Here is a 22,794-nt window from a genome sequence, read left to right as displayed (position 1 = left end):
ATGCGTGCGCTCACGCAGGTACAGACTACGGTGGGTTCCATCTCCACGGAAATTACCCTCATTCGGGCGGACCTCCACAAAATGGCCGAAAAAGTGGGGTCTCTGGAACTGGTTACAAGGTCCCTGGTGGAGGATGTCTCGGAACTCCAGACGGCGATGGAGGCGGTCACGGCTGAGAATAAAAGGCTTAAGGAGAAACTGGATGACCAGGAGGGGCGCTCCAGGCGGAACAACGTCCGAATTCTTGGGGTTCCAGAGTCGGAAGGAGTTAGAGCGACGGACCTCTTTGTAGAGGAACTCATCAAAACGCAGCTTAAACCAAGGGGACTCTCGACGTTCTTCTCGGTCGAAAGGGCACACAGAGTGCCAGGTGGCCAGCCTAAACCGGGAGCCTCCCCTAGACCGATCTTGGCGAGGCTCTTCAACTTCCGCGATAGGGATGCCATCTTACAGGCGGCGCGGGTGTCTCCGCCCGTTAAGATTCAGAACTCCACCGTGGCATTCTTCCCGGACTATACAGCAGAGGTGGCGAGGCGGAGAAAGACGTTTGTGGATGTCAAAAAAGAGCTCAGGAGACGGGAGATCCAATACTCCATGTTATTCCCGGCTAGGCTGCGTGTGGTAGCAGAAAACAGGACGTGGTTCTTTGACAATCCAGAAGTTGCCCGGGACTGGTTGGACGGCTGGCGACCAACCTCCCAGCCCCGACGTCGGGGACGAGGTGCCAAGGACAAACAGCTGGCGGATCATGGCGATGTTCGTGAAGACGACCTGGAGGCCGGACGAGGCTCACCACTCATAGACATTGCTGATGCTGAACTGGAGGTCGATTCTTAGTGGCCCGGCAGATTCGAGACTCACCTTATACTAAGGCTGTTGCCTGTGCTGCCATGGCCCCTGGGCTGAGGGCCTCTGCGGAGGGTAAGAGGGGTCGCTGACTTTGGAGTATTCCTCACCCCCAACGAGCAAGTAACTTTATACCTTTTCATGGGTGGGTTTAAGCACTCTGCTAAATTGGGGCGGCGGGCAGTTCTAAGTCCGTGTGGCAGGGAGGCAGGGAGGGGGGGAGTTATGGGTAGGGGGGGTTTGTTCCGAGTTGCTGGTTTGTATTGTTTGACTCTGCTGATTACACTGACATCCATATTAGTCGTACCGTGCCTGGCTGCACACACCAACCGGTCTGGTAATGCCTCACTGCCATTGGGCCAACCACTGCTTACACATGCGAGACACCACGGGGTTGGGTACACTCTGGATGCGACGCTGCCGAGCCTTACGGGTCAGGGCTTCCCATCTGCAACTTCTCGATGGCAGGACTGTCACACTCCACTCATGTGATCGATGATCCCGGGGCGGGACCTGTGCCACCGTTGCAGATCATGTCTTGGAATGTCAGGGGTCTGGGGGATAAGGTGAAGAGGGGGCTGGTTCTTCAACACATTCGGCAGCTCCGCTGTGACCTGATCCTCCTCCAGGAGACACATTTGGTGGGTGTTGCGAGCAAGGCTCTAGATAGACGGGGATATCGTATGATAGCACACTCGGACTTCACTACGGGGTCTCGTGGGACTGGCATTTTACTCAAAAACACATCTCGATTTATTCTGCAGACTACTAAGATTGATAGTTATGGTCGCTTTGCAGCAGCCTGTGGACAGTGGGAGGGAGTCTCCGTCAATGTAGTGTCAGTATATGTTCCGCCGGCGTTGCATGCGACGGCGCTTCCGGACCTGGGAAGGTTCCTCCTGGAACTCCCTGACGGAGACTTAGTGGTGGGGGGTGATTTCAACGCGCTGGCCCATGGTTCGCATGATAGATTCCCGACCCGGACACAGGCGCCTGGCCTATCCAGGTTTAGTGAGTTTATTGAGGCGCAGGGACTGGTGGACATTTGGCGACACTTACACCCCGAAGACCGGCATTACTCTTATTACTCTGCCACACACGACTGTCTATCCCGTATCGACTACTTCCTTACACTGGCAGGCGGCCGACTTACGGTACAGGATGTGCGGATACGACCCCGGGGTATATCAGACCACTCACCCTTGACTATGTCCATGTCCTGTGCAGTGATATCCCGTAGGAGAATGTACCCTGTCTACCCCGGCTATCTCAAGATTCCCCACGTCCGTAGAGACCTGAAGAAAGCCACCAAGCTCTACTTTGCGGAAAACTCGGGCTCAGTGCCCTCCCCCACGACCTTATGGCAAGCGTACAAAACGGTGTTTCGGGGTCAAGCAATCGCAGCGATAACGCGACACAAACGCGAGCAAAAATCCGAACTGCTAGCTCTGGAGCTCCAACTGGAGCGAGCTAACGAGGCCCATATGGCGCACCCGTCGGACGATACACGTCACTCACTCCATCTCAGCCAACAACTACATGACGATCTCCTCAGGGGACGGACAGTAGAAAACATTACGTCGACCGCGCAAAGGATCTATGATGTGGGAGACAAAGCCAACAAGCTGCTGGCTTGCCTTGATAAAAAAAGTGTGGGCAGCAGACATATTCTACAACTGCAGGATCCAGAGGGGTCGTATCACACACGCCCCTCCGAAATTGTTGAGATCCTGGCCGACCACTATCAGTCGGTCTACACCCCACTCGCAGCGGTTACCACTGAGGCGGCGACGGCAACGCTGCGGACTGTGCCGGTCGCCACTTTAACGCCAGAGGCGGTGGCTGAACTAGAGGCAGACCTGTCCGAGGATGAGCTCGGAGCGGCGATTAATGCATTATGCACGGGTAAGGCACTTGGCCCTAATGGCATTCCAGCTGAGTGGTTCCAAGCGGCGGCGGGCACCTTGTGCTCACCGCTGCTGGCCATGTTCGAGGAGTGCCGGGAAGCGGGGATTCTGCCCCGGGATCAGCGGATAGCGACCATAGTAGCTATCCCGAAACCGGGTAAATCGCCCACGGACTGCGCGTCCTATCGCCCAATCTCACTGCTCAATGTGGAAGCCAAAATACTGGCGAAGTTAATCGCAAACAGGCTGACCCCGCACTTGCACGATCTGATCCATCCGGATCAGTCGGGTTTCATGCCGCACAGAAGCACGGCGCTCAATCTCCGGCGTGTACATGGGGTGCTGGCGCGAGCCCACTTGCTATCGGAACCGGCGGCCATTCTCTCGTTGGATGCCAGAATGGCCTTTGACATGGTGGAATGGCAGTACTTATTCGCGGTTCTGGCTCGTATGGGCTTTGGCCCCAAATTTATCTCCTGGGTCAGACTGCTGTACACAGAGCCGGTGGCGCACGTGGCGGCCAATGGCCACATCTCGCGAGAGATCCCCTTGGCCAGAGGAACGCGTCAGGGGTGCCCGCTGTCCCCCTTACTGTTCGCCCTAGTGTTGGAGCCGTTGGCTACAGTCATTAGGACTACTCCACTACTGAAAGGGCTGACGTGGGGTGGAGCTTGGGAAGACAGGATCTCCCTGTATGCCGACGATATGCTGGTTTATCTGTCACAACCAGAGATGGGCATTCCTCATTTATTGGCAATTTGTGATGCGCACGGCTAGCACTCCGGGTACCTGATCAACTGGACGAAGTCTGTGGTTTATATACTGAAAGGCCCGGCACCGCTCCTCCCTAGTAGCTGCCCGCTGGTTATAGCCCATACCTCCTTTAAGTACTTGGGCATTCAGGTCACTGGTGACGCCAATGCGTTCCACGACCTTAACTTAACGCCACCCCTTAACCGTCTACGGGCGGATGTACAACACTGGAAGACCTTGCCCCTCACACTGCTGGGGCGCGCGGCGCTGTTCAAGATGATGGCGCTGCCGCGTTTCCTGTATGTAGTGGAAAACACCCCAGTCCTGATCCCGCCGTCTTATTTCCGGAGGGTGACGGCTTTGGTGACCGAATTGCTATGGGGCGAACGTCCGCCCAGAATAGCGCACGTTAAACTCAATCGTGGGTGGTATGATGGGGGTATAGCCTTACCGAATATGGAGCTTTACTACTGGGCATCACAGCTCAAAGTTATTAATTCTTGGATACATGCCCCTCAGGATGACCCGGCATACTTCTCAGACAGAACGCAACTGGGAACTCACAGCTTACTGGCCCCGCTTTACACGCCTCACCTCGTGAAGACACTACTTGGCCCGACTAGGCACACAGTCGTCCTATGGCACAGGGCACTGACACGGCTTAAATGGAAGGGCGTCATAACCAAACTCACTCCACTGTGGGACACTAAACGACTTGGTTGCCTCAGGTCCAGTAAGGGCTTTACCCAGTGGGACACTATTGGCATCTCGACGGTGGGAGACCTTTGGACCTCTGCTGGCATGATCCCTTTTCAACACTTGCAACAACAGTATGCACTGAGCTCTACTGAAACTTACAGGTATATGCAAATACGTCATGCACTTATGACGGTCATTGAGCCGGGATCCATAGTACCGGAGTCCTCGCCTCTGGAGGACAGACTTCTCACGGACTACATGCTGACACGAGCGACATCACTCACATACCGTAAGTTGTTGAACAATTTACCCGATCCCCTACAGCGACTGAAAGAGAGGTGGGAATCTGAGTTAGGCTCCCTGGATGAGACTGAATGGAATACCGCCCTAGCGTCGCCGCGAGAGGCGGGTGTGTCAGCCCGGTTCAGGTTGATACAACTTAAAGTACTGCATAGGGTCTATTACACCAGGACCGCACTGCACAAAATGCACAGGGCGGAGACCCCGTTTTGCCTTAGAGGGTGTGGGGAGGAGGGTACTTTGCTACACACGCTCTGGGACTGTCCGAGTGTCTCGCCCTACTGGCAGCAGGTCATGCGCACCATTTCCCAGGCCCTTGACACATCACTAACCCCGAACCCTCGCTTGTGTCTTCTGCACATATGGGAAGGGACAGATCTGGCACGTCGGAAACAGCAATGGGTCACGATCGGAACTATGGTGGCCAAACGCGACATCGCACAAAGGTGGGGAGTAGCCGAAATACCTACGTTGGCTTTGTGGTGTAGAACTATGGACAGGCTAATGATGACTGAACGTGCTGTGTACAAAATGAGGGCTAACCCACGCAAATGGAATGCACTTTGGATGGCGTGGAATAAATATAGGGGGGATCTGTGCGAACCACTATCAGAGGATGAGGGCGACAGCTCGGACGATGACGAAGAGCTGGAGGGTTAGGCCTGTGGGTGGAGGGCGGTTGGCCAATGGGGATAAGGGGCTTTTGAGTTTTAGTTCCGTTAGTGCACTCCTGTGACGGGGGTGTGTTCGCATCATAGGTAGCTGGGCATAGCCTACGACATTGGGGATGTTTACATTGATGATTTATATCTATCCTTCTCAGCAGGAGTCTAATGTTTGAGTTGTGTGCTTTTTGAAGTTTCAGAACAAAAAATATATAAGACGATGTAGTACTTTCTGATGTATTCTTTTTGCCTGATGTCACACTCTACACGTTTGCTGCCGGACCGGAAGGTTGTCGGCTAAATAGCTGTGTTATGTTACACCACTGTGACTGCTAATAAGTTCATTATTTTTGTAATGTTTTCAGACTATTGTGGATCTGGCAACTGTCAATAAAGTCTTACCAAAAAAAAAAACAAAAAAAAAAACGTTTAAGTGAGAGGCTGGGTGGGAGTGACGGGATCAATACTTTTATATATTTTTTAAAGCATTTTTTTTAATTGGAAAAAAAATCCCATGGTGAGATGTGATATTCTGATTCACAGGGAGAAAGATACAGGCACACTGTTCAACATTACAGAAACCTTCCAACAGTCAATTGCATTATCAAAAACACACAATGTAGCAGCTGAATCAAGGTTCCTCCTATTACATAATTCCATGAGTAGCATCCACAATAGGTTCACGTAATTACCTCCGGAATGCATACCACTTTCTTCATATTTTTGTCTACTTGGACAGACAGCTCCTTCCCACGTAAACCAACCTCTCAGCCTATATACACCAATCCATGTCTCTCTTCCAGTCTCTCAAACTCGGGCAATACTTTTATGTATCTTGACCAATATAGTCTGAAGAAGTTTGAGAGCTCAAAAGAAAATTTTGAAAATAAAGGTAATCCTACTGGAGAAGAAAGCCTTTTCTCTGATTGTCCATTTCCGGTCCACAAAACCGAAGTTCACTTCATGGACCTGAAAGCTCGGATTGTCTGTATGCAAGCGAACATTTCCTTGTGGTAGCCTTTTCAGTACCCTGGTGTTATGTTGTGTAATACATGTTATACACCTTTAACTGTGTTTATTCCACATTCTACTGTACAGTGTTCTTGCTTATGTGTTCCAATGTATTACAGTTGATACTGACTGCTTACCTGTCAGGCTGCGTACCTGCTCTTCTCTGTATTAAACATAATTGAACCTACTAAGAGTAATTCTCTTTAATTGAACAAGTGGCGAATTGAAAATGATTTGGTCTTATAGAACCTCAATTTGTGAAGCTACTGTTTATCCTCCTTTTGTCCTTATGCGTGGTAGAAATCCACGAACAAAATTTACACCTGGATGGTTGTCCAAATCCAATGTGGTCAATTGGTCTGAAAATTTTGTTAAGGAAAAAAGTCAAGCTTCACATCTCAAGAGCAAAATTTGGTATGATACCAAGCCTAATGTGAAGGATGTTGATTTTGTTGTTGGTCAGTGGGTAAAAGTTAGGAAACCTGGTAAATCTCCTAAGGAAGAAAGTCGTTTTTATGAACCTATGCAAGTTGTGGAAATTTTGAATAATTCTGTTCGCCTCACTGATGGACGTGTATGGAACCTTAAGAGGATTGCTAAGTGTTCTCCTCCTCAAGTTTCTTTCAAGAAAACTTCTGATTTGTTTAATTTGGAGGATTTGTTGTGTGCAGACTCATCGTTGCCACCTGATATTATTAATCAGGATGTAATTTCTGATACCTCCAGTATTCCTGTACCTGATGTTTCAGGTTTGGTTAATTGTGATGAGCTATCAGATTTGGCTGCTCCTAGTCAGTCAAGATGTGTCGAATGCTTTAAGGAACTCTAGACGTGAAAAAAGGCCTCCTGTATGGTTAGCTGATTATATTTCTGAAAGTTTTCCCTTATAGGAACCTTTTCATTTTGTTTGTTTCTTTTATTTATTTATTTTCATAAGGTGGGGGTGATGTCGGGTGCTAGTTATTATTTTTTTTTATTCTGTTCCGAAGAGGATGTGTTATGTTGTGTAATACATGTTATACACCTTTAACTGTGTTCATTCCACATTTTACTGTACAGTGTTCTTGCTTATGTGTTCCAATGTATTACAGTTGATACTGACTGCTTACCTGTCAGGCTGCGTACCTGCTCTTCTCTGCATTAAACATAATTGAACCTACCAAGAGTAATTCTCTTCAATTGAACACCTGGTTACAGTACATGTACCTAAAAAAAAGGCCACATAAGTAGGCAGGGTGCACACACTCCTACTCACATCCCCAGGGAGGAGAAATGCTCAAAGGCCCCCACCAAGCAATTAAATAGAAAGAAAATGTTGACAGTGTGTTGGAGTCCCTAGACTACTTTCCTTAGCGACAGACTCCATGCACAAAGAAGGACATTGGCAGTCTTTAGCATCAACACCAAAGCCACAAACTCAATATAAATAATATGGCACCCACCGTCCATGACCTTGACAAGGAGACCGTGGACTAGAGGTGCGATCTTACGTGTACTGAGTCTGTTGTCTAGTTCTTAAGGCCATGACCTGCTGACACCATTTTAGATGTACTGTGTCTTTGGCCTGGAAAGCTAGTCTGTGAACTACTGACATATTTGGGGGGCATTTCAAAATAAACAAAAACGATGGTATACCTTCATACAAAAACCTGGAGGTGTGCTTTGGGTCTACATTCCAAAAATGTGGATCGCTTCATAACAAACAAAGCTGTTTTTTTAACTGGGCCCTTCTTGAAATACTGCTGACCCAGTACTTCTAGGAATGAGGCCTGTGCTTCCTGAACAGTCAGTAGATATCCATGCACTATTTTACATAGAGGCTGGTTGGATGCCAACACATAAGTGGCAGAAGCACAATTTGCTAGAGGAAGGAGAACCTTCCAAAAAGTCAGACAAAAAATATCAGTGTCAATAGACCACCCAACATCTTCAGGAACAGCGCATGAAGAAGAGGAGTAAGATGCCCAAGGCTTGGGAGATGCTCCAGAGAAGCAGAATGACATGTGGGATTTTGTTTTAAACCATAAGTTGAAATCATTTTTACGCATGCATATTTTAATGTGACGCTTTGTGGAATGAAGCTAAGCAGGTGGACAAGAGGACATCACTGTTTTGGGACATCCACCATGCATCACCATCTGCATAAGAAGGAGTACTTGCTGTTGCAAACAGAGAACTCCAGCAGAGGCATAGGGGGCACAACAATGCTGAAGACATGCTGAAAAAATAGCAACAGGAGTGCCAAGTGCACATCTGGTGTGGGGAAAGTAACAAGTGGCTAGGGTAGGAGCAAATGGAGGAACTGTGTTGCAAGTTCCATCAGTGAAGAAGCTTACAACATCTTTAAAAGTGTCTGTTTCCTGCTACATCTGGAATAAAATAGTGTCAGCAAATAAAACACAAAACTCAACCAAAAAACAAAACTCAAAAAAGGTTCTATTGAGAGTTATAAAATGATAAAACAAATAAGAGCTAGTCTCATTAGGCACATACTGGGATAGGAGCAGGGCCGGACTGCAAGAAATACACTATGGCTAACCACCGCACTTTATGGGCAAAAGCCATGCCCACTATGGGCTGGCTGAAGGCCCTTGCTGTAGGCTGCACTGTACACAGCAGTAGGCTCTGTGTACAATGAGGGTTGGCCCCAATGAAGCAGGTTGGCTGCAGGGCTGAAGCAAAGGCTGCCACAGAGAACATAGGCTGTCCGTGGAGTATTGGGTGAATGGTCACAGGTCTGGTCTTACAACTGTAATGAATGTGTCTTTTTTTGTATGATCATCCCAAAGTTTTGGACTGATGAATCAATGCTGGTTTTTGAAAATGAGAGTGCACTGAGGCCTTCTAACTAGACCCCCGTGACAGTGTTTTGACACAGGAAAGAATATGTTTGATTGGCTTACACTCAATTGGTATGGCTTTACTTACCTATAAGTCTCTAGTATATGGTACCAGTGGTATCCAGGGCCTATGTCCAACCAAGGCTGCAATAGCTATTTTGCCAGGCTGGATGCGACAATGTGAAAATATGTCTCCCAGCCAGCCAATGAAAACTTGCAAGCAGTTTTAAACTGCTAACTCGAATTTCCTATTAAACTAATGGCAAAGCCCAAACCTCCCTCTTTCATAAATGTAAGTCACCCCTCCAGCAGGCCCATCGACTCCAAAGGCAGGGTGCAATATAGTAAACAGTAGGATATACATTTTTGTATGTCATAACAGTAATGACCCCACCTTGTCATTTTGACTGTGGCAACATTAGCAGCCCATTGGAGAGTACAGGTATACATGCTGACAACTCAGTTGTGCTAACTTCTGAATGGGACTACTAAAGTGTATACTTGAAGGTATCAAAATAATTGTTGCATTAAACCCGATTTGATGCCCAAGTCGAATTTCATGTAACCTGTTAAAAATGCAACTTTTAGAAAGTTGCCACTCTCGGTCCAAGTCTTCCTGTGGCCACTCACAGATGTTAGCCACAAGACAGCCTTCTGCCCCCCTGGGGAGAAGTGAGAACCACTACCAGGAGTAAGAACTATAAAGACATGCTGTTGGAAGAGCTGTCACCTGTCTGTGGCACAAAACCACAGAGGGTGTGACCCCAAAAGGCGATCTTTAAAGGGGAACCCGTCTTTGAAGGGCAAATGGTGAACACACATAGGAGGGGCTGCTCTTTTCTTGAGGCAGATGGGTTGGACAGAGACGGGAAACTATTTGCCAAACCTGTTTTTCTGGGGGTGTGTAGCCCTCAGGTAGTCACACCTCTAGGGTGTGCTATCAAGCTCCACAGACTGATTGAGAGGTTCTGCCATCGGGGCATAGCTAGATGCCACACATTGCAGGAAGTCATCACCAGGTGGGGAAGGTCATAGTAGGCCATTGGCTAGTAACCACTGCATTCCCATAGGGTCATTTCTGGGCATAAATATGGTACCCATGGCAAAGAGATCTCAACTAATATCTGGAATAGAGAAAGGAGGAAGAACGACTTATCCTGATTCCTGGACTAGGCAAAGGGAAGCTGCACCGAAGATTGGACTGCATATGCTGATCCTTGGACTGGCAGGCCTGTGTCTGTGGTACAAGGCTCATGGAAAAGTCCCTCCCAAACCCCAGACAGACGAGGTGAACTCCAAATGCTGAAGAAGCCTGTTCCGGCCAATCAGTAAACACAATCACCTGATCACCACTGACCACTGTAGTGCAGCCCAGAGGACCAAGTCCCAATGCTCAAAATTTGCACCTGAGTTTGCTGGACCTGCAAGAGTGGTTGGAGTGCAGTTTGGTCTCCCAAGACAGACACTAGACTTCACCAAAGTGAACTGCTGGTCTTGATGTGATTGGAGCAGAGTATTCCAGTGGCAACTGAATTATGCTAGACCAAAGGAAGAAGACTTCGAGGGACATTGCCCCCAGTAGCCAAAGTCATCAGAGTTACCTCACCCCAACCATGTACCAAGGAGTAGCCCCAGGAAGACCACCTGTTGACCGTACGGCATTCTCAGCATTTTACAGCATTTTCAGCTTCCTATATTCCCTGCATCGTGACCACTCCACTAAAGTTTATGGCGGTTCACCTACAGTACCTGGAATTGGATTTGAGACTGCTTTGGTGCCAAGGCAACTGTCCTCTACTCGTCATTGGCCCCATGACCATCCCCTGCTGGATTTGGTCACCCAAAGCAGGCTCGAGGAGCCGAAGAGAACTCTTTAAAAGTTTTACAAAGCTTCCAAACTTTGTGGTTGCTAGTGCTTGTTTGCATTTTTTAGTGCAAAGCTGAGATTTACGTTTTACTTAAAGACCTGTATTGCTGGAACCCGTGGTTCAATTTGGTGTATAAAAGTAAGATTTTTTTTTCTAAATTGGTATTGGATTTCTTTAATTTTGTGTGACTTTCTTATTTCGTTGTTTTGATACTTTAGACTTGTTCTCTTGTTTAAGCAGACTGCTAAAAGCCACATCTACCAAGGGTTGAGCTATGGTTTATCAAACAAGTCTGACGGATCCCAGGTTGATTTCATGAGTGTATTCCATTGTGAGGTTACACAACTACACCATATAGTACACCGCAAATCCTCACAGTGGCCAACCCCTATGTGCATAGTGAAAGGCCAGGGGTTATTTGCTCACAGTAGGTTCGGCACTGGGACAGGCTGAAAAATGTACGCAGACATGTGTGCTGCCAGAGGCAGGTTGTGCACAGGTCCTGGCCACAGCCAGGCCCTGGGACCAGCCCTCAGTGAACATGGTAACAACTGCATGCAGCGGGCCTGGATGTCCAAGTTGGGTTAGGCGCAAGGCCTGGCCGAAGTCTGTGCACAGCTGGGTTTGGCAGGTGTGGTACAAATAGAGACCACAGGCCAGATTCTGATCACAACACCTGCTGCACACAGCTGAAGGCTATGCACAATTGGGCTGTTAATACAGTATATCTTAAAAAAAAGAACTAGAAATTCCATGAACAAAAACACCATTAAAAACTGAATTATGATTCTGGCTCAAACATGTAAAAACCAATGAAATTCACCTGTTGTGGTGTACAATTCACACAATGAATTCTATCACTGCCTGCAATGCACAAAAAAACATTTACCAATGGCAGAGGAAAGGAAAAATGTCCAGCAAAAGGTAAACATGGCAGGTGACTTGAATTATACAGTTATGGAGTTTGTGGTGTGCACTGTAAACAATAACTGGCAAATTTCAGTAATTTTACTCATTTCAGACAGAACCATTACTTAATTTTTAACTGTGTTTTTTTAACTCTAAATAATTTTATTTAGCTCTTTGGTGACGGTGGGAAAAGTAGCAGTCTATTAAATTCCAGACACAGAAAATAAATCCCCTCAGTTTACCAGAGTCTATTGACCTGCGTATCTCATAGTTTTTTCCACAGTGCTTTATTCTGCTTCTTTAAGGATTCCCTCTTTGAAATCTAATTTTGCTGCATACTCATCTTTGCCATACTGCTTTTACTATTGCACTCTTATTGTACAGAAATTCCGTCAATCTCCGACTGCAGCAGTCCTCAACCCCCAACCAACACCAATGACAGTTCTTCTAAAGTGTGTGTGCCTCATCTAATATCAGTGCTTAATTTGAGCCGGTGGTTTCCGGTGCTCGGTACTAGAACTTAATTGTCAACACCAGCCCTTATGACAGTCTGCCACAAGGTGGCGCTGTCTGGCTATTTTAAGGATGACCACAACCACAGTTAACTATTAATTTAATATATATTAAAAATAACTATTACCTGCCAACCAAACCATTCTCAGAGCTTTGGGGCTTGACATATTCTGAATTGTCACATTTGTTAGAGTGTAATGTTAGTTGTGTTGTTATTATCATTGGCAGCACAGCAGGGACAATGTGCAGTGCAAGCTGCAGTGTCCTCCTGACGAGAGCCCTGGCACTTCTTTTATAAATTAAGCGATGTCTAGTGTCCTCTGCTAACAGTCCTCTCCCTTCATGTTTCTCTGTCCTCATCCATTCTACTTCTGCCTTGTCTTCTTTCCTAATACACGTCTTCAGCCTTCCTCCCTCAATGAACCAGCCTTTCTGTCTCAATCTATTTTTTTCTTTATTTGTCCGTCATTTATGTCTAATCTAATCTCCTGCACTGTCCACCGGTTGTTCACATGGGCGTCCGCAGAAATTTTTAAAGGGGGGGGGCAAAATGTTAACGTCATCACCATCCTCCGACATGATGTGTGCCAGGTGGGGCACAAGAAACACTGGGGCGCAGGAGGAGCCATGGGGGGGCAGGCTGCTTATGATCCCATACACCATAGGGTTGTTGTGCCACAGCCATCTCTTTCTTTTGTGGCACCCCAAAATCCATACCTGCCCTGTTCCCTAAAATTACCCCCTAGCACCCCAAAACCCATACCCACCCTGAACCCTAAAATTACCCCACCCCACCAAAACTCATACCCTCCCTGAATCCTAAAATTACGCCCCTGGCACCCCAAAACCCATACCCACCCTGAACCCCAAAATTACCCCCTAACTCCCCAAAACCCATACCCACCCTGAACCTTAAAATTACCCCTGCCCCCAAAACTCATACCTGCCCTGAAACCTATAATTACCCCCCTGGCACCCATAACCCATACCCACCCCGACCCTTAAAATTGTCCCCCTGGCACCCTGAAATCATACCCACTGAACCCTAAAATTACCCCCCTGACACCCCATAACCCATACCGCCCTGACCCCTAAAATTGTCCCCCTGGCACCCCAAAACCCATACCCGTCCTTAACCAAAAAATGTCCCCCCTTGCACCCCAAAACCCGTACCAGCCCGGAACCCTAAAATTACCCCCCTGGTACCCCAAAACCCATACCCACCCTGAACCCTAAAATTATCCCCCTGGCACCCCAATCCCTAACCCACCGTGAACCTTTAAATTACTCCCTGGCACCTTAAAACCCACACCCACCTTGGCACCACAAAAGCTGAACACTACATTCTGATTGTGTATCCCGCCGTCTCCCTGCTCAGGGAGGATCTGCTGGTCCGGATCGGCTCGCCCTGGTCCGGTTCTGCTCACCCTTCTCTGGAGCTGTTCTGCCTGCCCTGTCCCTCTTCCGGACCCACCGAGCCTACCTCCGTGAACACTGCCTGGACCTACTCTGTCTGGCCTGGTTCTTTCTCCTTTGGACCCGCTGTCTTCACTGGCGGAGTTAGAACACAGGTCTCACTTCTCTGAAGCTGCTCTCCCTCACCCAGACACCCCACTCCCCCTCCACTTGCTCTCTCATCTTCCTTCCTTCCTCCCTACTTCTCAGTCTCTCTTTCCCCACTGCTTCTCTCTCTCTTTCTCTCCCCCCTCTTCTTTCACTCTCACCCCAACCATATCCATCTCCCCGACCCCACCAAGTTTTCCTCTGTCCCCCCCTCTCTTCTTCCTCCTCATGTCAGTGATAGGGAGCCCGGGGCCCTCTCTGAAAATGCGAGCTGGAGGTGACGTTAAGTGTGAAAGCACCAAGGTGTGAACTGGGAAAAGAGGCGGGGAAGGGGTGGGCGGCAGTTAGAGGGTCAAAGGGGGCACTGGCTCTCAGAGAGGTGAGACGGGGGGGGGGGGGCGGAGCAGCCCGAGGACAAAAACAACACCAGAGCAAGAGGCAGACGCTACTCTTTTATTCAAATGTGACTATTCTTTCTGCTTAGTAATTTACTTAACAGCAACTGTTCTAGGCAGTATCCAATAATTATTTGAAAAGACTTTGCCTCAATCTTGTTATTGTGTCAGAGCGCGCTATAAAGTCCGAGGTCTCCTGGCGCTTCTGACTAAATTATAAGATGGAAGGGGGAGAAAGGGCAGAGGGTACTCAGAAGGACCTAGAAAGGAGCAGAGTCTCCAGGTGTTGTCTAGATGTGTCGTGCGATGAGATGCACAGGAGTTCACCTAGAAGAGAGTGCCAAAGGGACGGTGCAGGAAAATGAAGCCCGCGTCTTGTCCTACTAAGCCCTGGGACACAGAGGAGCTTCAGACTAGAACAGAGAGTGCGAGCTGGAGAGGAACAGTGGCTGGAGCACCATGTGTAATGCATAGTGGCATGGGCGTCTGCAGGGGGACAGGGCCGGCTTTAGCGCTGGCGGCACCCAGTGCGACAATGTTAGTTGGCGCCCCCAATGATCACCTCCACCGCGGATTCTCTCACTAGCACCCTTTAACATTGACCAAGACTCCATAACCACTCTCTCTCAGATGCATTGAATTCGTTATATAGCACTACTCATACCATTAAAGTATGTCAGAGCACTTTGCATCACACACACATTACACAGACAATCAATCATACTTGTGTAAATCAGTGTATAGGAAATGTTACATAAGTCAAAGGACAAAGGGGCATATTATCAAAGCCTAGTGATATTTTTATCGCCACGTTTGCGTCCGTTTTCGGACGAAATGCGGCGATAAAAATATTGCTTTATTTACAAGAGCATGCTAACGTGTGTTCAATGGGATTAGCGCTGGTTTCAACATTGCATCACCTTGCATCGCTAATGAGATGCAAGGGAGGCGTGTCTCGTAAAACAACATGGGATATCATCACTAACCCTGATTCTCTCTATTTTCAAGTGTATTGCTAACACACATAGCGATATTATAATCAGCGCAAACCAGGTTTTTCGCCGCTTTGTAACGCCTTCTATTTTTCTTACTGAGCCATATCTATAATGGGAGATGGATTGTAATGCTGAGTCCACGTCTTCCATTATAGATTAGGTTTTCCCTAACGCGGTTCTCTATCGCTGGAATTCTGGCGATATCGACTCTTTCCTCAGTGTTTGCCTGGACTTCTATCTCCTGGGTGATGCGCCTTGCTGATAGAGCGCTCACCAGGCGATAGAATCCGGCGATATGCGGCGTTAATTTTTTGAACGCTACACACAGCCAGCAATAATTATCGCTGGCCGTTGATGACATGCCCCTAAAAGTGTAGGAGTCACATGTCATCCATACTGGTAGGCAGCATAGTTTAGGAGTGCTTGGTGTGGAGAAGCACAAACTCAGAGTCGAAAAAGAAACTGCATAGTTGGGAATTTTCTTTAATAATAAGACTCCATTTCTACCCAAATTAACCCTTTTTGCAACATTTATCAATGTTCTACACTTAGCAGAGTGTATGCACTTCTATGTTGAAAGTTAATACCTCAATATTCTATAATAGGACTTTAAGTTATAAATTGCAAGTAAGAAAAGGATAGCTCTTTTAAAAGCAGTAACCTGCTGATCTATTTACATTAAATGCACTCTTTAATCTACTTGGTACACGTTCTTTGCAGCAGGCATATTAACCCTCTGTACTACCTTCACATAAGTCAAAAAACTCAACTACACAAAACTCTGATCTCTGGCTAGGAAGAACATTAATCACAGGAGTTATCTTGACATTTTCGTGAGGCCCCGTAATTGCAGGAGGAAAGGAACGTGCAGCAAGTGCTTTTAAAATCATAATTAGGTTGTAAACGCCAATGGCACCGGTCACACCACCCTAGAGCCGGCCCTGGCAGGGGGGCAAGGAGGGGTGCTCCAGAGGGGGCAGGCGCCCCTCCTTGCCCCCCCTGCGGACGCCCATGGTTGTTCAGTGCATTTATGCTGTGGTTATAGCGAGAGTTCGCAGGGCGTGGCCTGTTAGGGGGGTTCCAGCAAATACAGATAAGTGAAGTAAGTAAGCCTATCTCCTTGCACCATAAATAGACTAGAATAGCAAACATGCATTGGTCGTAGCCCTACTCATGGATTCTCTTAGTTTTACTTCTTTATACATTTATGTGAAGAGAAAATCAAGTTTGCACAGTTCATTCCATGCCTTTATATTTGCAGCAATAAATACCTTTGATCAGCTGTATGGTACTTTGCTAAAGCGCAGATTTTTTTTTAATCATTTAAAAATAATAACACCTTTTCTTCATCATGTTTCTTCACCATGAATACAGTTGCACAGCTGAGGCACACTAGTGATTAAAGAGAGTCAGGAGTGCAGGAAGATAATGGGAGAATTGCAGAGCAAAATATCTGAAAATATTTGAAGGTGGGCCCTGTGTGAGATACTCCATGTAATATATTTAACGTGTCTGAGGCCTCCAATAGGGTAGTTTATTGGGATATTGTCCACAGAGTGAGGCTCATGAGAGACAAAGACTAATATTGAAAAGAAAAGTTCATCCAAAATGTCCTTTTTAGGTCTCGTCTGGGAGATCTATTGTCGTCGGGTTTGTTTCTGAAGTGGGGTGGAAGCTCTGCCTCTGCTTTTCATTTGCACGCGTCATACTTTATATAAAACGCTCACATTTCATTTGGATAGAGGCTTTTTGGTCCCCTCATTGTCTCCTTTCCGGCTCGCCCACCCGGACTGGAGATTTGGCTCGCGCATGGCGTCTTGCACGGCATCTCTTTTGCTCGTGCACGCGTCACCTAACTCCATGTCACCACAGATACAGTCATAAGCATGGCTCAACAAAGTAATTGCGGAATGCCATGGTTTATCTATATGCTGCACACAACCTAATATATTGTTTTTTTAAAGCAGCGTAGCACGCCACGCTTCATCTTATGGTTTTTTTTGTGGAGAAGTCTGGCTCAATGGTTAGAGCGGCAGACCCTAATGCAGAGGTCTGGCCCGGGACCAGGGTTCAATTCGTGGGTCTCGGGCTCAATTTCCTCGGACCTGATAATTCTCACCTTGGTGCCTATTCTAACCATGGGTCCGACGCTGTGACTCTGGGCAATAGCTTTCTTAATCTCCACAACGGCCCCAACAGCGCTGGGATGCCTGGCTTTACCTTGGGGGTGCCCAGGAGTGGGCATTTCACAGGGAAAAGCCAGGAAGGGTTCCACAGCGATATGCGTATAGCGCCAAGACACTCATGAGTATAAGTGCGCTTTACAAGTACGAATCATTTCATTTCATTTTAAACAGCGCGGCACACCGAGCTTTATATTGAGTTCATTTTAAACATTATGGCGTGCTTCAGCTTCAACAATGGTGGATGCAAGTTTCTTTTCTTCTGCGCAGCTCGCCCAACTCCATGCCACCACGGAGACATTCATTAGCATGGCTTAAAGCTCGCGAACTCGTCACCTAACTCCATGCCACCACGGAGACAATCATTAACATGGCTTAACAAAGTAAGTGCCTCCACTAATCATCAATAGCACAGCACGCCACGCTTTATATTATGTTTTTTAAGCAGTGCGACACGCCGCACTTCAGCTTCAACAATGCCGACTGCGCCTTTCTTTTCTTCTGCGCAGCTCACCAATACCTGAGTCCTTCACTCACTCATCCCAAGTCTTGTTCCATGGCACAGCCCCCCCATCTGTCCCCATCTGACCCCATCCCACTCCCCCACAGTCACCCCCACCCATGCACTAATTAGGAGACCTTGAGGAGGTCGCTCGCTGGCACAGGCTTTCCGGCCCTCTCCACACTCACTTGCCATGGCCAGGCTGGTATAGCTGGCGGCTCTGCTGCATGCCACACTTCAACTTCAACAACAGCGACCGTGCATTTCATTTCTTCTGCGAGGCTCGCCCAACTCCATGCACCACGGAGACAGTAATTTGCATGGCTCAAACAAGTAAGTGCCTCCCCTGGTCATCGAGAGCTCTCATGCAGCTGTTGTGATTACTGGTGGGATGTACTCTAATGGAATGCATTCTGCATGTGTTTTTGTGTGCAGTCACTGTGTCATCTGTTAGGCATACCTCATATGTACTGTGTGCGTGCGCCCCTTTTGTGAAAGCTGTACATGTAATCTCCTGTGTGTGTTTATGTGCCAACTGTTCTGAGTGCATGCCACAAGCATTTTGTCTTGTACCTTGCGTTATCCGAGGGAATGATGCATCTCCAGAGTAGGTGAACAGGGTGATCTCTGTATGCTGTTTGCACACTCCAGGTGTTCTATGTCTGTAACCTATAATTTCTCTGTATGTGCACTGCATGTATGCTCATGCACAGTTACCTGTTGTACACTCACACAAAAAGAAACAGAAAGCACGTCTTTTGTGTTACGGGTGTAGATTCTAGTTGCCTGTTGCATTCTGGTACATGTAGTTTTCCTGCCAGTACGCCATTTTAAATGCAAAAAACCAATTTGTCCGACAACTCTAAGGCGCACGCAAGGCTATGGAAAACACTTTTTCTATAAATAATCACTCCACTGCAAACAAAAAAAATAATTAAAAAACATTCTCATTTACTACAACATTATCTCAAATTTTCGCAAATGTGAGACCTATTGCATTGCAAATGCTTGTTTGTTCTGTGTATTCGATCGATGTCTTGTAGGTGAGAAGAGAGTAGCCGCAGATCCCGCCCGCCTTCCACAGTGCTGATTCTACTCGTCCACTAAAGTCAGGCCAGGCTGCAGCTGCACTGTAAGTGAACCTTGTCCATGTTCTTTTCCAGACAAGGCTTCCATCTGCCACTCTTGCTCATTATGTGCTCAGATAAGCACTACTGGGCCACCCAGATATGCATATAATTTTTTAAGTTGCAACTTCCATTGGAATAGCAGTTTGATATCAATAAATCAACTTTATATTGGAGAAATGCCATTGGCCTTTGTCCCTGTCTGCTTCACTCCCAGCTCCACGCTCCCACTGACCTTAAATACAAGCATACAATAGTAGTTCGTGTCAGCAGGCCACGCTTTCGGATTGGCTGCACTGATCTCACCGTTCCACAGAGAGAGCTCCTAACATTTAATAACCTCTTTCGCTTCACTCCATCCAACACTGGCTCTACTCTGCTTGCATTTTCATTCTTGCAATATATGTTCTAGTCTTGCTCCCTTGCCAGATCAGGGTCTATTCTACTTTCAACTTTGCCTTTCCATGTGTTGTTTTTCCCATTCATCTTGCATACCCTTCCAATTTGTTTTCTACCCTCTCTTCTTATGGACATTTAACTTGTGCTCTTCCGTGTCTCCCCACTCACCCAATCACAATGGCTAGGATGTCAGTCAGTGCTTGATTTGTACCTGTAGTTTCTTGCGCTCCGCTCCGCACCTGCACTTAACTGCCACCACACCGGCACTTATGACAGCTGCCACATGGTGGCGCTGTTTGTGCAATTAAAAGAGAGCAGAACAACAGTTGTTTATTAATTTAATATATATTAAAAACAAATAATACTAGCCATTCAAGCCTTTCTTATATCTTTGGGGGCTTTGACCAGTATGAAATGCCACACTTGTAGCAGTGTGATAGTTAGTAGTTGTATGGGTACTGTCATTGGCAGCGCTGACAGTGGCAATGTGTGATGTAAACTGCGGGTCCTCCAGCAGAGGGCCATGGCACTTATTTTTTACAAACTAAGCGCTGATGCCAGTTCTAGCTACAGTTGTTTGCCACCACTTGAGCGTGTGATGGAGGGGCATAGAGCAGGCAGTGACTCTTCAAAACTGTATTATTTTAACATGTCCCCTTTCATGGCCTACTTCAGCACCTCAGAGATACCCCTTTGGGGGTGATTCAGGCGCTCTAAAAATAAATAAATAAAAATAAATAAAAATATGAGTTAGTTCAGAATACTAGTGAAAAAGAAGGCCGAGTAGAAGGCATCTATGTAACAATCTATAGCTTAATATCTATGAGTGGTACTGGGAGGAACGAATGAGAAGTAGGGCCAGAACCAACGGCCTAGTGGAGCACCCACTTTAACAGTCTGCGCAAGGTGTCTGGGACAGACTAACTTGTTGTATTGCCCTTCTTGGCTTTCTTCTCTGGCTTGCAGGGTAATTGTTAAACAGAAGGAGAAAGTTATAAATACTTGAAGAATACAGAGCCTCCAACAACTTTGGGATGGGCAGGGGAGAGGGAGCTTCACGGAAGCTTAAAACTGTGACAAAATGGAAAACAGTTTTTCAATGGCAAAGAACAAATAAGAGGCACATGCAGTTAGATAGCATGAAGGAAGGAAATCGCTTGCACATGAGAAAGGAAAGAAGGAAAGTTAAAGGGAAGCAGGATGAAACCAAGGCACAAAATAAGAACAGAGAGAAGGAGAGATTAACGGAACGAGAAAAGGGATGGGAGAGAGAAGGAAAGAATGAAGCTTAGATAAAAGGATGTGAAAAGAAAAAGTAAGGCGCAAAGAAATAAAAATGGGAAGATAGAAATAAAGCAGTAAAGCAGAACAATAGAATTAAATATTGGAAGGAAGAAATGAGAGACAGGTGACAGAGAAAAGGAAGAAAAGAAAGACTTAACAAGTGGAAGGAATACAAAAAGAAAGAGGAATGAGAGAAGGGGTTTGGGATGGATAGAATTGAAGAACGGGAATAAAGAAGGAAAGCATCAAAGAAAATTAAACAGGAAAATAAAGATGGATAGAAAGCTAAAAAGAATGCACAAAGTGAAAGTAGAATGGACAGAAGACAGAAGGAAAGAAGAAATGAGGGGAGATTGGAATGGGAGAAAAGAAAGATACATAAAGTAGGAAAAAAAGACACAGATAAAATGAAAGAATAAATAAAAGAAAAAAGGTAATGTTGGTTAATGGAAGTTTTGGGTCAAATTCTTTTAAAAACCATGCTGTAAAATGCATCATTCTGAAGCATTTCCCGCGGTGGAAAATTCCCACTGGCTTCCTAATAGAAAGGGCCGGATCGCTCATTTCGCTAGGACGTTTTGTTCCATGTGCCTCACAGTGGGGGGCATTTTATTTTGGGGATTGGGCTACGGAGAGAACAGGTGGAAACGGAAGATGAGTGGGCAACACAAACAGGCAGAAACGGAAGATAAGTGGGTGACAGATGTAAGACAAAGATGGCCCAGCGCTAACATCATTATAAGAAAGAGAATGAAGATGAGAAAGCAAGAAGATAAACTGAAAATTGAGGTTTTAGAGATAAGAACGAGAAGTCACATTAAAAATCTGAGAACAAAACAAACCCAATTGTCCTTATTTCAGAATAGGAAATTTGAAGGAGGTAGGCGTATCCACCTCTTAAAGAAACCACTTTTTGATATCATGCCTTAGGCTTGTATGCAGGTGTTTATCTCACTAGAAGAGAGCAGGAGATTACCTATCCAGTCGCATTCTCCTCTATAAATCACAATCTCACATAAAAGCAACTGGATGTAGGGGCAGTGTACAAAGGGGCCACTACTACCCTGTCCACCAGGAGTATCCAAAGATATTAAAGTAGATGCATCACTCCCTTTATTGAGACATGCTTCATCATTCACGCCTATCCACACGTTGGTAGGGTGATACCACCAGGCAGACTCAACCAAAATAAGGTTTTGGGGAGTTTTTAGATAATATCTAACTGAGCAGACCATTAGGAACCGGTAGGTACACAGGCAGTGCTCGTACCTTGGCACAAGTGAGGCTATAGGACGGCACCAGGCGCCAGATACGCATGTCCCCTGAACAACTCAAAAATTGGGTTTGATCCACTTACGGAGTATTTACCCAGGTGGGAACCTTAGGCCTCATACATGCGCTTGGAATGCATGTGTAGTTTTTAAGCAGGAAAATGCATACAGCCCTGAAGAAGGCCCCCAATCTGACCGGACTCATTGCAGGGGCTGAAACGTGTTGGCACTTTATAATGAAGGTAAATTGAGCAGTAGAATCTCAGTCACAAACTTGTAATACGTTTTAACCATACTCCCAGTACCCTACTAATATTAAATCCTTTTGGTTATATTGTGAGGTCTTTTTAAATCTCTCGCTCAATTATTTATCTGGATCCCTGCATTATCCAGTTACATATTATCTAAGAACTCCCAAAAACCTTCTTTTGTTTTAGTCTGCTCTGGTGAAGAAGCATGTCACTGTAAAGTGGGTGAGTCGTCTACTCCAATATCTTTGAATACCCCCCGATGACAGTGAAGCAGTGTCCCCTTTGGACCCTGCCCCTCCATCTAATTGCTCTTATGTGAGCTTAGGAAGCCCACCTGACTTGATTGGTAGCAGCAACTTAGAGAAAAGCTGTAATGTATGTGATTGATCACACTTACTGCGGCATGACTCCTGGCTTGACCGCGTAACCTTCGCTGTCTGAATCGGAGGAACTGGTACCTGAGGAAAGAGAGCAGAGTCACAATCTTGTTCTGAGGTCATCTTGAGTCAAACA

At 46.6% G+C, this 22,794-nt stretch overlaps 1 protein-coding gene across 6 annotated transcripts in view; it reads right to left on the bottom strand.

Moving 5' to 3' along the window:
• Window positions 1-22,794, bottom strand: part of PALLD (palladin, cytoskeletal associated protein) — a 1,062,357-nt gene that overhangs the window by 486,328 nt on the left and 553,235 nt on the right. For all 6 annotated transcript variants that reach the window (XM_078677029.1, XM_078677030.1, XM_078677035.1 and 3 more), the window contains one exon: window positions 22,679-22,739. In XM_078677029.1, the coding sequence (XP_078533155.1) occupies window positions 22,679-22,739 (61 nt within the window). The remainder of the gene's footprint in view (window positions 1-22,678; window positions 22,740-22,794) is intronic.

Source organism: Lissotriton helveticus, chromosome 2_1 (assembly GCF_964261635.1).
Source record: "Lissotriton helveticus chromosome 2_1, aLisHel1.1, whole genome shotgun sequence".
In the NCBI taxonomy this organism is placed as follows: domain Eukaryota; kingdom Metazoa; phylum Chordata; class Amphibia; order Caudata; family Salamandridae; genus Lissotriton; species Lissotriton helveticus.
This window is presented reverse-complemented; position numbering and strand designations above follow the sequence as displayed.